The sequence below is a fragment of the Stigmatopora argus genome, chromosome 9 (assembly GCF_051989625.1).
Source record: "Stigmatopora argus isolate UIUO_Sarg chromosome 9, RoL_Sarg_1.0, whole genome shotgun sequence".
NCBI classification, from domain to species: domain Eukaryota; kingdom Metazoa; phylum Chordata; class Actinopteri; order Syngnathiformes; family Syngnathidae; genus Stigmatopora; species Stigmatopora argus.
In genome coordinates this window covers 3,617,302-3,632,065 of record NC_135395.1, presented here as the reverse complement: position 1 = coordinate 3,632,065, position 14,764 = coordinate 3,617,302, and the positions used below count along the sequence as shown (strand labels likewise).

Sequence of the window (14,764 nt, the reverse complement as noted above, 5' to 3'; positions counted from 1 at the left end):
GACTGTTATTTGTTCTGTCATACTTATTTCCAATTTTAAATGTATACAGTGGTACCTCGAGATATGAGCTTAATTCGTTCAGGGACTGAGCTCGTATGTTGATTTATTCATAACGTTTCTCATAGAAATGAACTAAAAACAAATTAATTTGTTCCAACCCTCTGAAAAAACACGCAAAACAGGATATTGGATTGGAAGAACATTTTTATTTGTTGTAATTTGCCATCTATTAACAAAGTAACAAATAACTAGTGGTTTCATAGTACTAAAATGTGTTTAATAGTACTAAAATTAGACGGATTGCGCAGAGGGGAGAGAGATGGACAGAGAGGGGAGGGGGGGGGTACTTTTTGCACGGCAACACACTCGTAACATAACATAAACAAATTTAAAAGAACTAGGATAATGATGCAGACACACTCAAAAATAGCTTTACACTAAACTTAATTCTAATTTTGGTTTAAATTTTGATACTTTTCTTCTCCCGGGTTGGCTCTATTTGCCCCGCTTCCACCTCTATTTGCCCGAAATTTTACTCGTATCTCAAATTGCTCGTATGTCGAGGTACCACTGTATAAATTTTTAGTCATTGTTCTTCTCCGGGTTGTCACAAATGCTTTATTTTATATAGGAAAAAGCTCTTTATTTTAAGCGGAACTCAAAATTCCATAGTTCTGCTGGATCAACTTTTTAAATTAAGTTTTCAACTTGTTATTAAAAGTCCATGTAGGAATTATATTATTTTCTACTGAAAAGCTTGTGATTTTATGCTCAACTGACTTCTCCTGCGAATCATTATTAAGCGTGTAGAGGACCTGAGAAGAAAAAAAACAGGCTCGACTACATTTAAGCATTTTACAAACATGCAGCTGTTTTGACTATTACTGTCAAAACATTTGTGGACTATCGACTTACAATGCTGCAATGCCATAAATAGTAAGCAAAGCATGTTTGCTTCGAGCAATTTGTAAGTCCCAATTAAAGTTAACCGCAAAACAGGAGAGGGGCTTAAACATGGAATATTTTACCACAAAGATTTTAAACAAAACCTTGTGATTTCGTCTGAAGATTGCCATGAAATAAAATGTGAATATCCATAACTATGTGAGTTTTCTACCCATTGTCAAGAAAATAGTTTCAGGTCAAATCATCGTCTGACCGGTAAATCAACCCTGGCATCTGTTATATGAGAAAAATCCTCTCAATGTAATGCAGCAATTAAGGTTGCCCTTTTACATGCACTGTTGCTGTTGCGCTTCATTCACTTTGGTGAAACCATTAGTAACATTACGTCAAACAGTAACCTTCAAAATTCACCAGAAAAAGAGCTCTTGATTTAAAAACAAATCTGTTTTAGATACCGCATGTACAGAAAGAGTCAGACAACAGGATTTCCTTCCCTCATCACCATTTTCTCTGCTCCAAACTACCTGGATGTCTATAATAACAAAGGTAAAGAATTGCACATGCATTTTTGGGGGGAATCAATTCAAATGAGATAAAGTGCTTGTTACTTTGTGTTTCTAGCTGCGGTGTTGAAATATGAGAACAATGTAATGAACATCCGTCAGTTCAATTGCTCTCCTCACCCGTACTGGCTGCCCAACTTTATGGACGTCTTCACCTGGTCTCTGCCTTTTGTGGGGGAAAAGGGTAATGTGCGCCCATAAGAGGCGAATACAAACCTACCCAATTTATTTTGAAGGTTTTGAAAGAAACGCAATTTCATTTTTCTCCAAGTCCAGTATGTATTACTGCAGGTTTCACATTTCTGCTTTCTGTTTGTTGGCCTATTAACATTCAGTTTCTAATGAAAATATATTTGTAATGGTTCTGTAGTTTAAAACATACAAACATAAAAAGTGAAAATTTATCCTGTTGTATATTTCGGATGTCACTTCATAAGACACCACTATTATCTCTGCTTAAAAAGTGGCTAGCCTCGACTTAGAGGATTAAAGAGTGGTGGGTGTGCAGGGCTTAGGGGGATTTGCTAGTAACTAGTTATTTGCATATTCTTTGTTTGAAGTGTTTGAGGCTGGGTTTAAAAGTCCAGAATAATAATGGAAAATGTGAATTATTTCATGCTAAAACAAACAACAACAAAAAAACAGAGGATAAGACGAAGCGAAATTTAAAGGCTTTGACTAAATGGAAGGTAATAAAAGTGAACTTTTAGAAGAATTAGATTTAAAAAAAAATAATGATGTAAGCAGTTGTGAGTTTGCGATAGAGTTCTATAGAGAAATCACAAAGGCTCTTTAGCTATTTTCTGTTAATGTTCAGCGGATACATTCATGATTGATCGGACCACTTTTTTTTCAACCATAAATTATTGATGCATAAAATACGGATATGCAATGTAAAAGGGTTGAGCCTTTGGAGGAGGAAAGTTCTACACATGCCAGAACATATTCTCTTCCAAAAGGTTTGACATTTTTTCAAGGTTATACAAAATATAGGTTGGAATATCACGTTTTATGCTAAGCTACACCGTGACCGGACGTTTGGTCGCTGGACGTTTGGTCGCCGGACGTTTGGTCGCCGGACATTCGGTCACCCGGACGTTTGTTCGCCCGGACGTTTGGTCGCCGGATGTTTGGTCGCCGGATGTTTGGTCGCCCGGGTGAATATAATTTTGAGAGCTGGTTTCAACAGTAGATAAGTAGATATTAAACTCTCTCTCTCATGAATATAATTTTGAGAGCTGGTTTCAACAGTAAACTCTCTGTCATGTTGTCAAACGTACGGCGACCAAACGTCCGGGCGACCAAACGTCCGGGTGACCAAATGTCCGGCGACCAAATGTCCGGCGACCAAACGTCCGGGCGACCAAACGTCCGGGGACCAAACGTCTGGGCGACCAAATGTCTGAGTACCAAGCAGTTTAGTTTAAGAGAAAATATCATCATAGTAAAGTCATCCTTTTGTGAGCCTGATGTGATTTTTTTCTTACAGTGACAGAGATGTTGGTGAATGTCCTAAGTATCTGCTCTGATGACGAACTCATGAATGATGGCGAAGAGATCTTCGATGGTAAGGAATAATCAACATGGCTACTGTGATTTAGCATCACATTCCTGATTGAGATATGCACCATGCATAGTATTCATCGTTTAGGAGTGTTTCCCAACCAGTGTGCCGCGGGAAATTACAAGATGTCACACATCGTAAAAATCCAAGAGGGAAATCTAAATATTATCGCACTATTACGAGGTTAAAATTTAAATATGAAATCATCAATTGTACTATAACATGATTCACATCGTAATATTATGAGATTAAAGTCATTTTGTTGTTTATTTTTATGTTAAGTAAACCGGAAGTTTTCCGGGCTTCAACTTTTGTCGACGTTAAGTCTGTGTGAGCACAAAACGGCTCTTCTCGTAATGTTAGGTTGGTTGAAGTAATATTGGGAGATTTAAGTCATTTTTCAGTTTTTACGGTACGTGAACCAGAAGTTGTTTGGTTTCAGGGTTTTCAACTTATTTTGGTGACATATAGTCTCTGTGAGCACATTACTTTTTGCGAAATATTGGGAGAAAAAGTCAAAAATTTAAATAAGGGTAAAATGATTTTAACATAAGTAGAACTGAAAGCTTTTTGGGGTCTGCAGACATCAACTTTGATGACGTTAGATTGGTTAAAAAAAGATTTTGGAATCATTTGGGGGGGTTATTTAATTCCTGTTGATAAAACTTTGATGAGAACGACTTTATAATGTTAATATAGGCAACATAGTTTTAAATTAAAAGATTTTCAGCTAGTGGTGTGCCTTGAGATTTTTTCAATGCAAAAAGTGTGCCGAAGCTCAAAAAATTTCAAAAAAAAGATTTTCGGAGGAATCCTCAACAGACCACTCAGGTGAACATCCAGGGTACAGACATTGAAATCGTGGAGAATTTTAAGTACCTGGGTGTTCACCTCAACAACAAACTAGACTGGTCCACAAACACAGATGCCCTGTACAAAAGGGGCCAGAGCCGCCTCTACCTACTGAGGAGTCTACGGTCCTTTGGAGTGTGCAGGACACTGCTGAGGACTTTCTACGACACTGTGGTGGCCTCTGCAGTGTTTTATGCAGTGCTTTGTTGGGGATGCGGGAGCACGGAGAGGGACAGGAACAGGCTGAATAAGCTGGTCAGGAGGGCCAGCTCTGTTCTGGGCTGTCCTCTGGACTCTGTGGAGGAAGTGGGAGAGCGGAGGATGCTGACCAGGATGATGTCCATCATGGACAGCACCTCCCACCCCCTGCATGAGTCTGTGGAGTCCCTCCGAAGCTCCTTTAGCAATAGACTGCGGCACCCTCATTGCAGGAAGGAGCGCTTCCGCAGATCCTTCCTCCCATCAGCTGTCAGGCTTTTTAACAAAAAAATGGCTGTGTGTTAAGACCTACCGTATGCATGCATGTACATTTATGTGTATGTATGTATGTATATATGTCCTAAGCAACACGCTTATTTAATTATATATTTATTCATGTATTTATTTCTTGACCTACTTATTACCTATCTATTACCTATCTATTTATGTCTAAAATGCCTTTCCTATTCCTGCATCCTCACCCTCTTGCCACTGGAACAACGAAATTTCCCGAATACGGGATGAATAAAGTTATCCAATCCAATCCAATCCAATCCAAAAGGTTGGGAAACACTGGTTTAGGATGTGCAGACACAACTGTTGATGATTTTTTTTCAACATTTTAAAATGCATCAATCATGAATTTACCTATTCACTCATTTCCAGCAAACAGATTACTACACATAGTGCATTAGTGGTAGTAGTACATAAGTGTTTCTTATAACAAATAATAACATGCTGTCTGTCTCTTTTATAGCAAGTGCAGCTGCAGCCAGGAAGGAAGTGATTAAGAACAAAATCCGTGCCATCGGGAAGATGGCTAAAATGTTTTCTGTTCTACGGTGAGTTGACTTGTTTGAAAAAGGGTGAAAATAATGAGAGAACCACCTATTTTTAAGTCAGTCTTTCTTGTAACAAAGCAAAAAACGCAATTTAACATTCGTTCATTCATCCCTCATAGTCAAAATGCATTGGACGTCTAGCAACGTCAATGGCACTGAAAGATGAGCATCCACAGCCAGTTTAATTAAATTGGACATCTATAATTGTCAATAGCAGGCAATGAGTTAATTTTGCATCACTTTTTTTGTCATTTTATGGTACTTTTAGGTCCTTTAACCTTAGAATGGTAACCCTCTATTTCAGGGGTTACCTTTCACGCTTCTGAAATAGAGGGTTACCAGGTTACCGGGGGAAAAAATGGGTACCCTTCTTTGCACCGTCTTACTTAGGACCAATTTTTTTCCTCGGTAACCATGGTAACACCATGGGGGCACTTTCAGGTTATTTACTGTTGGTTTTGCAACATTTTAAGGTTCACCTAGGTCGTACGTTTAACACCACTGCTGTAAATTGTCCAAGAACTTTCACTCTGAATGTGTTTCTGTGCCTTTTGTATCTGTTTAACCCAATGGTGTCAGACTCGGGTTGGTTCGCGAGCCGCTTTAACGTCAACTTGATTTCACGTGGACCGGACCATTTTAGATATCATATTTAGATTTTTTTAAATAAATGGATTAAAAGAACTGGATTAAAAGCCCTGAATATTCAGTTATTTATAGATCTAAAACAATGTTTATTTTAGCTTTTTTTATATATATTTTTAGATTTTACAAAATGATTTTTTGAACTAAAAACACAGAAAAAAATGGATTAAAAATGACAATTATTGATTTAAAAGGGGGAAAATCAGGAAATTTAATATACATCTATACTCTTAATTTTAATTTGATCCTAAAACAGAAAGTCGGCACTCATGATTTACTTTCCCGGGCCACACAAAATGATGCGGCAGGCCAGATTTGGCCCCTGGGCCGCCACTTTGACACGTGGTTTAACCCATAAACAGTCTGGACAGGTGTATGCTTCTATTCTTAGCCTTTCTTCTGCTCTTTCTCTGTCTCTCCCTCTCACTGACTCTCAGGGAAGAAAGTGAGAACGTATTGACCCTGAAAGGCCTGACCCCGACAGGTATGCTGCCAAGTGGAGTGCTTTCAGGAGGCAAACAGACTCTGCAGAGTGGTGAGTCTTTTGCACAATCACAAACACACACATTCACACACCTGATTGTCAAAACCAGAGCTCAACTCTAGTGGAAAAATACACACTCCAAATACAAGTTAAGCATACGTTATGGACCACAGCGAGGTATACCTTTTTTCCTCTTGCACTTACTATCTCCTGTCATCCTATTGCCCTGCGGACTCATTGCCTCTCCTCACTTCACTGCGCTGGTGCTGAGGATACTAACAGCCTGCTGGTTATACGTGTGGGGGTGTGAGACAAGAGAGAAAGGGATAGTGTGCGAGTGAGAGAACGCTATTTCTAACCCCGGGGGTCCTCTAACCCAGTGTTTCCCAACCATCGTGCCGTGAGCGTTGCTCAGGTGTGCCGCAGGAAATTACAAGAAGTCATATATCGTAAGAATCCAAGAAAGAAATTTCAATATTAAGAGATTAAAATCGAACTATTACGAGGTTAAAATTGAAATATGAAATCATCGATTGTACTATAAGATTCAAGTTGGAATATTATGAGATTAAAGTCATTTTGTCGACGTTAAGTCTGTGTGAGCACAAAATGGGTCTTTTCGTAATGTTAGGGAAAAAGTTGTAATATTTTGAGATTTAAGTCATTTTCCTGTTTTTACGGTACAGGAACCGGAAGTTGTTTGGTTTCAGGGGCATCAACTTTTAGTGACGTAAAGTCTCTGTGAGCACATTCGTTTTTGCGTAACATTGGGAGAAAAAGTCAAAAACTAAAATAAAACGTTGGATTAATTATTACAACATCAGTCGAACTGAAAGCTGTTCGGGGTCATCAACTTTGATGACGTTAGATCGGTGTGAAAAAGATAGATTTTGAATTTGTTTTATTCCTGTCAATAAAACTTTGATGAGAACGACTTTATAATGTTAATATAGGCAACGTAGTTTTAAATTAGAAGATTTTCAGCTAGTGGTTTGCCTTTTTTCACTGCAAAAAGTGTGCCGCAGTTCAAAAAAGGTTGGGAAACACTGCTCTAACAACGCATGGATTGAGCTTGAAACATTCCTTTTCAGTCAAGAATTGTTTCACATATGTTTGCAAGAAAGGCCCTGGATTTTCCATAAACGCCCATAAGTCACAAACACTATCATATCCAGGTGTATCTGCACAGAAGCATGTTTCAGTCTTCACTCGTTTTTTTTCCTCCTCCGTCTCATTCCTATGCTCTCTCGGAACCTGCCGTCTTTCTTCCTCTCCCCTCTTTTCTCTCCTTATCTATCTGACCATCATTCAGCTACCATTGAGGCCATAGAAGCCATCGAGACAGTTAAGGATGCTGAAGGTAAAAGCCACTCATATCACCGTGCTTGGCGTGGGTCGGTGGTGGGGGGCGGGGTTAATGCGAGCAGCATGGCTGCGCTCTTTGCCACCATGCTCAACATATCATAGATTGTCTTGCTCAACGCTTTTTTTAACCGCCTCACCTCTCACAACAATAATCACAGCTCGCTAACATTCAACGCATTCACATTGTCGACATTCTCACCCAAACATTTTGAAACACGAGCGCACACCAGAAATGCGGGGGTGAACATTGATAAGCAGGCGGACCTTAATCTGACCCCTTGTTGTCTGTTTTCTTGTTATTAAATATGTTATAGGTGCTGTAAAGGGTCACTGTGCAATCAATCTGTTTCCTCTATCAGCTAGCTGTGATGGTGAAAATTAAATACTAGCTCTAATATTTACAAAAGAATTTATGCTTTGATACCACGCTGACCCGTAAAGTTTTCATTCTAGCATAAAATCAAAACCTTTTAAAAGCCTTCTACACATAGCTTCGTTTCAATGACACTTACCTGATTTATGAGGCTGATTTATTACAATGTTTGTACAATTGAGCATAAGTTATTGATCCTGCTCACATATCCCGGACTGGCACTCTATGAACTTAGCCTAGTATAACAAAAACAAATAGACATAACTTTGTTTTAATTAGCGTTGCATTGCTTCGATTGGCTGGCAGAAAATTCAGGGTGTCCCCTGAATACAGCCCAAAATTGGCTGGGATAGGCTCCAGCACCCCCGCAGCCTTTGTGATTACAAATGGAATGGAAAATGAGTGAAGGAATGGTGTTGCACTGATACCATTTGCTAACTAAATTCACATTGTTGAGGTCGAAATAGGATGAAAATAATTAGTAAACGAAATCAGTGATCAGAATAAATCGTATACAGATCAGCTACATTTTCTCGAGGCGCAATGCAGACCTTTCAAAATAAACAAAAACTACCAAACAGATTGATTTCATGGTACTCAATGTGTCAGTATTTTGTGTGCAGACGCTTGGTGATTAAGTGCACGCTTTAATTGACTGTAATAGTTCAGTTTGTGCAAACCCTTGTTCCAAAATCACTGTGAAAAGCAATGTTTGCATATCAATAATCAAATGTGGAATTTAATGCCTGCAAGACAAAGTCGTTAAAGATTGGTAAATGATTGCAATGCTGATCGTTTAGCACTCAAGATAGATTTCTACAAAGAAAGCCATGGTCAAAAACATCAAATAGTTTTAAGAAGAAAACTCAAGTTATTTAGCGTATGATAGGTAGGCATCAAAATCTTTATTCCCACGTACTTTGATATTAACACGAGAAAATTATTGCTCACATTGTCTTTTTGGACTTTGGATTTGTATATGTAGTCTTGTCTGTGGCTTATGTGAAATACAGTCCATAATTTGTTAAGGAAAATAAATTATGGGTATTGCTTGAATTGTGTTTTTCTGTGAAAGATGGGAGCTAGAGTTCGTGATGGGTGTACACTGAAGCAGAATATTTGTATGTGGCTTCACATTCATGAAAAGTAGTTTTTAAAGTGGTGTCATCAATTTATAGCTATTGTGTTGTTATCGGTGACTATGCTTACTACTATTATCATACTCGGAATAAACTAGGTCTCTGAAAAAATCAAATAAATGATCAACCACAAAACATTAAAAGGAATTTCTACTGTATATATAATACCGAAATGAGCTCTGTGCATAGAACGCTTTGCTGTCCCGTCTGCTGAAGATTTTGTTTCTCAGTCTTAGTTTGGGTCTCCATGAGTTTCTAGCCAAGCTTGATCAATTTTTTGTTCTAAAAGTAACGGAAACAAAAGCTACATTTAAGAGGGTACAGAGTGGAAGTACAACTACGCCAGTAAAATAATTAGTATACACATTTAAGAGACAAAATGAATGCCCACTTCAGTTTGGCTATGCTTTGTTCCATCCGTATTCCCTCTTTAGGGCTTTGTTGGTCTACTTCAACTAATCCGGCCGGGCTCTGCATTGATAACAACAGATAAACACTGCCTGATGTGTGTCCATACTACTACAAGAACGTATGCAAAGCGACCAAATTCTGTTTATCTGAGCCCAAAGCTTTAGGGGAAAAGAATGGACCAAATGTTCTGTTTGTCCTGCCAAGTATTGAATGAAAACTCCTAAAAAGTTGAATTAGATTAAGATGACACTTGGGCCACATTTAGAAGACCTAAGCAAAAACGTGAAAAGTGCCGTGTAACTGCTATTTTAATTCCCCATGTAGTAGAACATTTGGAAAACACATTACTGTATGAACCTTCCAATAGTACGGTCCTTCCAGGTCTCGTCCACTCGTCTTTCTCTTTCGCTGCATCTTAATGGATGCACTAAATTGCTCGTTTATGCTCTAAAAGACTCTCTGAAATGAGCGTAGTCAATAGTTGATTGAACTCGTGTATAGCATTGACCGCAGTTAGTTTATGGAGAATAATAATCCAGTCTTCGAGGGTATCTGTGGGTTTTGGTTTTTGTTCCAACCGATCCGGCCGGCATAGACAATTTCACTCATTGAAGTCATCAAATTTATAATGTACTATTATCACTACCTAGTGACCTGGAGTACGGAAATCAAACGTCACCCAAAACTGTTTAAACAACGGGTGGGCTATTGTGCCACAAAGGGTTGCAGGTTTGTAGTCCAACAGCACAATACGACATCTTGTCACCAATCCAGTGTCTTACAAATATTATCAGTTGACCGCAGTCCGTGACCGGACGTTTCGTCGAAAGACGCTTGGTCCCCAGACGTTTGGTCCCCGGACGTTTGGTCGACCGAACGTTTGGTAGAACGGACGGGCCGTCGACTAGACGTTTGGTCGCCGGGTTCACTCGCTGTCAAATTCTGAGAGAGAGAGAGAGAGAGAGAGAGAGAGAGAGACAGAGAGTTTACTGTTGAAAGCAAGCAACCAGGTAATCGCTCGCTCTCAAAATTATAATCATGAGAGAGAGAAAGAGAGAGAGTCTGTTCTACCAAACGTCCGTTCTACCAAACGTCCGTTCTACCAAACGTCCGTTCTACCAAACGTCCGGTCGACCAAACGTCCGGTCGACCAAACGTCCGGGGACCAAACATCTTTCGACCAAACGTCCGAGTGCCACCGCAGTCAGGTGTAGAAACCTTATTGTTGATAAATTTATTGTGTTGGATTAGTTGGAACAAAAACCCGCATCCACTTTTGCTCTTTGTGCAATAGTTTGGATACCTCGAAGGGTGGAGCGCTGTCAAGATTTCCAATCTGGATGGAGTTTTCAAAATTTTCAGCCATAGGCGTGTACATGGTGGACTTTTCGGAAAAGTTTTTGCATTTCATCCTTTTACCGTTGTCGTGTAAATGGCCTCTTAAGATAGACTGACAGTCAGTAAAGGGGTTTTCTTTCAAGAGTTTGAATGCAGGCAATTCCATCAAATGCCAGATAATAACTGCGTCTGCATGTTTGTGTCCGACTCCTTGTCCACGCAGCTATCCGAGGCTTCTCCCCGCAGCACCGGATCAGCAGTTTCGAGGAGGCCAAAGGTCTAGACCGCATCAACGAGAGAATGCCGCCACGGCGTGACGCCATCAACAGTGTGGGCCTGTCAATGGGCCGCATGAATATGGGAGAGCCCAACGGGACCGACAGCAACAGCAATATACAGTGATGGATGCGTACTGTCACACGGCCAGTCACAGTTACCGCAGTTACGACACCCTTAATAGCACCATCCTTACTGATTTCTGTACATAGACATACTCGATACGCAAACGCATCACACAGCAATGCAGTCTTTCAAACATCGTTTCAAACAAGACACACTCTCACATGATAATCTACTCCTTCTCTTTGCTGTATGTAAAGGCATCAGTGTGGCCGGACTTGACAAAGGCTTCTCTATTTAGAGAACTGCAACTCCCTTTTACCTGCGCGACAGACAGAGGAAAGAAACTACTGAATGAGCAGATCGGGAGGAGCTACTATTCACTGTGCATGCCGGAGAACCCCGATGGGTGGACAGTGTCAGCGTGGTGCGACTTTCTTGGTGGAATGTGTCGTGTTGACGAGCAGCGGCCACCGGGGACATCTTGTTCCTAATTTGCATCCAAAAGTCGGGAAGTGGAACCAAACTTACAATAGTTAGTTTTTATGGGATTGCGAATACACTTTAACAATGTCAATTGCAGTAATATTTGAAAAAAAAGAATGGACGGTGGCTTGATGAGCCCCCGCTTGTTATTATTGGGATGAGATGAACCGTTTGCTTTTGTAGCACAACGCCTCTATTTAAGAGTGGCGACCCACTCGCCCCTTTTGGTCTCAGGCTAAACAGCTCTCGGGGATTAAAAAGGTCGGAAAGTCGGCTGTGATCGGAAGCAAGTGTCTCATGAGTTTTGCTGTGGAAATAGAAAACTTTGAACATTTATATTGCACACCTGATGCAGGATGCAGCTTAGCAGAAATAGAATGCGTTATATACGCGAAGGGGACGGGAGTTATAATGTGAAGTCATACTATATTAAATCCCTATTGCTACTAAATGGCAGTGATAGCCAACATTCTCTGGGCTAGAAAGTGGGAACTTATATCTTACAGCTGCCAAGACCAGAATAAAACAGAGGGAAAACGTCTTTGTAAAGCATTTATATTAACGCATCGGTGCATGCAAAGTTAAGTTATTTGATAATAATGTGAATTATATTTGTGCTCTGTGTTTCACTATATAGTAGGATTTTTATTTTCTGTTTTTCTGGAAAAATGAAGTGAGGAATAACAAATAATTTATTTTGTACATAATGTTAATTTGCTTTTTTGTATTCACTTTTGTGTTTTATTATGTCGACTTTACTTCCCGGTTCTTTTTATCACCTGCTTCCCATTTCTTTTTGCGCTGCACTAAATAACAGTACACGCGGCGGAAACAAAAGAGCAGAGTCCGAGTTAAATTCTCTGTTCTTTGTCAGTGTGGAGGAGTTGTTTGATGACATACAAATTTGTAGTTAATGACCACACTATATACAGAGGCACAGGCATTCGGCAGGCAAAAGCATGATTGCATGGTAAAAAGAAGAAATTGCGTATTTTAAAGCGACACCAAGACATTTGAACAGAATAATGTTGCCGTAACAATAACAAAGCGAAGTGTACGCTCATAAATATTGTTTTTTTTTTAAATATATATTTATGGTTTGATGATTATTATATTTACTATGAACATTATTGTTAGTATTTAAGCTCTGGCTCTCTTTCTGCTAGTTGCTCCTCATGTTGCGTTGCCCCTTGGTTGATCTTGCTGTGATTCTTTTGGAGAGACGAAACCACTAAACCATGAAAATCCCGTGCCATAGCGATGTTGCCACGGTTTTCTCTCTCTCTCTTGCTCTCTCTCTCTCTCTCTCTCTCTCTCTCTCTCACACACACACATTCTCATTCTCATTCTCTCTATCTATCACACACACACATTCTCTCATTTTCATTCTCTTTTCTCTCTCTCTCTCTCTCACTCTATCTATCACACACACACACATTCTCTCTAATGCTCTCATTCTCTATCTCATTCTCTTATCTCATTCTCTATCTCATTGTCTATCTCATTCTCTATCTCATTCTCTATCTCATTCTCTATCTCATTCTCTATCTAATTCTCTATCTCATTCTCTATCTCAGTCTCTATCTCATTCTCTATCTCATTCTCTATCTCTCTCGCTAACTCTTTTGCTTTCAACTTCCCATTCACTAACACTGTAAGCATGCCCCATGGGACGATCCACTTTTTTTACTCTTGAATAAAATATGCATGAACCTTTGCCATTGATGCTGAGCCTTTATTTCCTGAAGGAAGATCTATAGCCGCATCGCCGTCAAACGCAAAAAAAGACCCAACCAAACCCAACTGAAAATGAAAATGAAAAAGCGATGCAATGCCGAAATCTGACGTGATAATACACAGGTGAATTTAAAGAGAAATTGTGAATATTTGTTTCTTTTTTTCCCAGTCACTTCCAAAAGTAAGTGATCTGTGGCATCATAAAGATTAGAGGTGCTTAACTCATTTCTGTCAAAAGCCTCATTGCAGTTCATTTTTACTGAGAATCATCATGACTGGAAACTTGTGTGTGTGTATGTGTGTGCGTGTGTGTGTGTGTGTGTGTGTGTGTGTGTGTGTGTGTGTGTGTGTGTGTGTGTGTGTATAAAGGCCTTCTCTGCTGGCATAAAAACTATCTGAATCTGACTGATGTTAATTATATTTTGTAGATGAATACTTATCAAATAATTCCAAATTATCTGTCAGCTTCCTTTCATTGCTTTTCCCCTGGTTGTGCTGCTTCCAGATGTCTCGTCTCATCTCATTTTCTGAACCGCTTTATCCTCATTAAGGTTGTGGGGGGTGCTGGAGCCAATCCCAGCTGTCTCCAGGCCAGAGGCGGGGTACACCCTGAATCGGTGGGCAGACGATCGCAGGGCAAAAGGAGACGGACAACCATGCACACTCACACCCATACGTATACCCATACCCATACCTAGGGGCAATTTGGATGGTCCAATCAGCCTACCATGCATGTTTTAGGAATCTGGGAGGAAACCAGAGCACCCAGAGGAAATCTACACAGGCGGACGTGACCTGGATTTGAACCCAGGACCCCAGAGCTGTGAGGTAACCACTCGTGCCACTGGAGCCACCGCTTCCAGTTGTGTTTTCATATTTAAGCCATTATATATATCAGTGGTGGTCCGTGCATTTTCTCGTAGCACCTTCAACGTATCAATCCAACCCTCAAAAACTATTTTATGGCTATAAAACCTCTACTGCAGCTACAGCTGCGACAAATAAAAAAATAATCAATAAATCTGCACAAAAATGGGGTAAAATCCACTTCCTAGCAGCATTTCATGATTAAATACAAATACTGGAGCTTTTCAGACATTACAACCGGGCCGGGGGGTGATTTTCCCAGGAAAAGACAGCAGTGAACGTCAATGGCGTACGGGCAAACATTGCCCGAAAATGGGGTAAAATCCAGCCGAAAACAGCATTTATTGATTAAATACAAATACTGGAGCTTTTTAGACATCAGAACCGGGCCCGGAGTATCATTTCCCCGGTAAAAAGACAGCAATGAACGTCGATACGTCCATATACGTCCATACGTGAAACGGCAAAAAAATGCACTGCCACTGTTTAAATGTCTAGAAGTAAAAAACAAACACTAAAGTGCGTGTCATCACAATGTTCATAATGTGCAATCCTACTGTATTTTAAAGGATTAAAGCCCAACCAAAAAATATTTACAGCTCCCCCCACTAACTAATGCACGTTATGATGAAAACAATGTTTTTTTTATGTATGA

General features: G+C 39.9%; 1 protein-coding gene across 3 annotated transcripts in view; it reads left to right on the top strand.

Moving 5' to 3' along the window:
• The window catches only part of LOC144082071 (protein phosphatase 3 catalytic subunit alpha-like), a 36,970-nt gene extending 23,748 nt beyond the window's left edge, over nt 1-13,222 (top strand). For 2 of the 3 annotated variants that reach the window (XM_077608902.1, XM_077608904.1), the window contains exons 8-14: nt 1,358-1,452; nt 1,528-1,653; nt 2,959-3,036; nt 4,841-4,925; nt 6,008-6,105; nt 7,367-7,414; nt 10,904-13,222. In XM_077608902.1, the coding sequence (XP_077465028.1) occupies nt 1,358-1,452; nt 1,528-1,653; nt 2,959-3,036; nt 4,841-4,925; nt 6,008-6,105; nt 7,367-7,414; nt 10,904-11,082 (709 nt within the window). In that variant the 3' untranslated portion in view covers nt 11,083-13,222. The remainder of the gene's footprint in view (nt 1-1,357; nt 1,453-1,527; nt 1,654-2,958; nt 3,037-4,840; nt 4,926-6,007; nt 6,106-7,366; nt 7,415-10,903) is intronic. The other variant, XM_077608905.1, reaches the window with a different exon arrangement.
• Nucleotides 13,223-14,764: the final 1,542 nt, after the last annotated feature.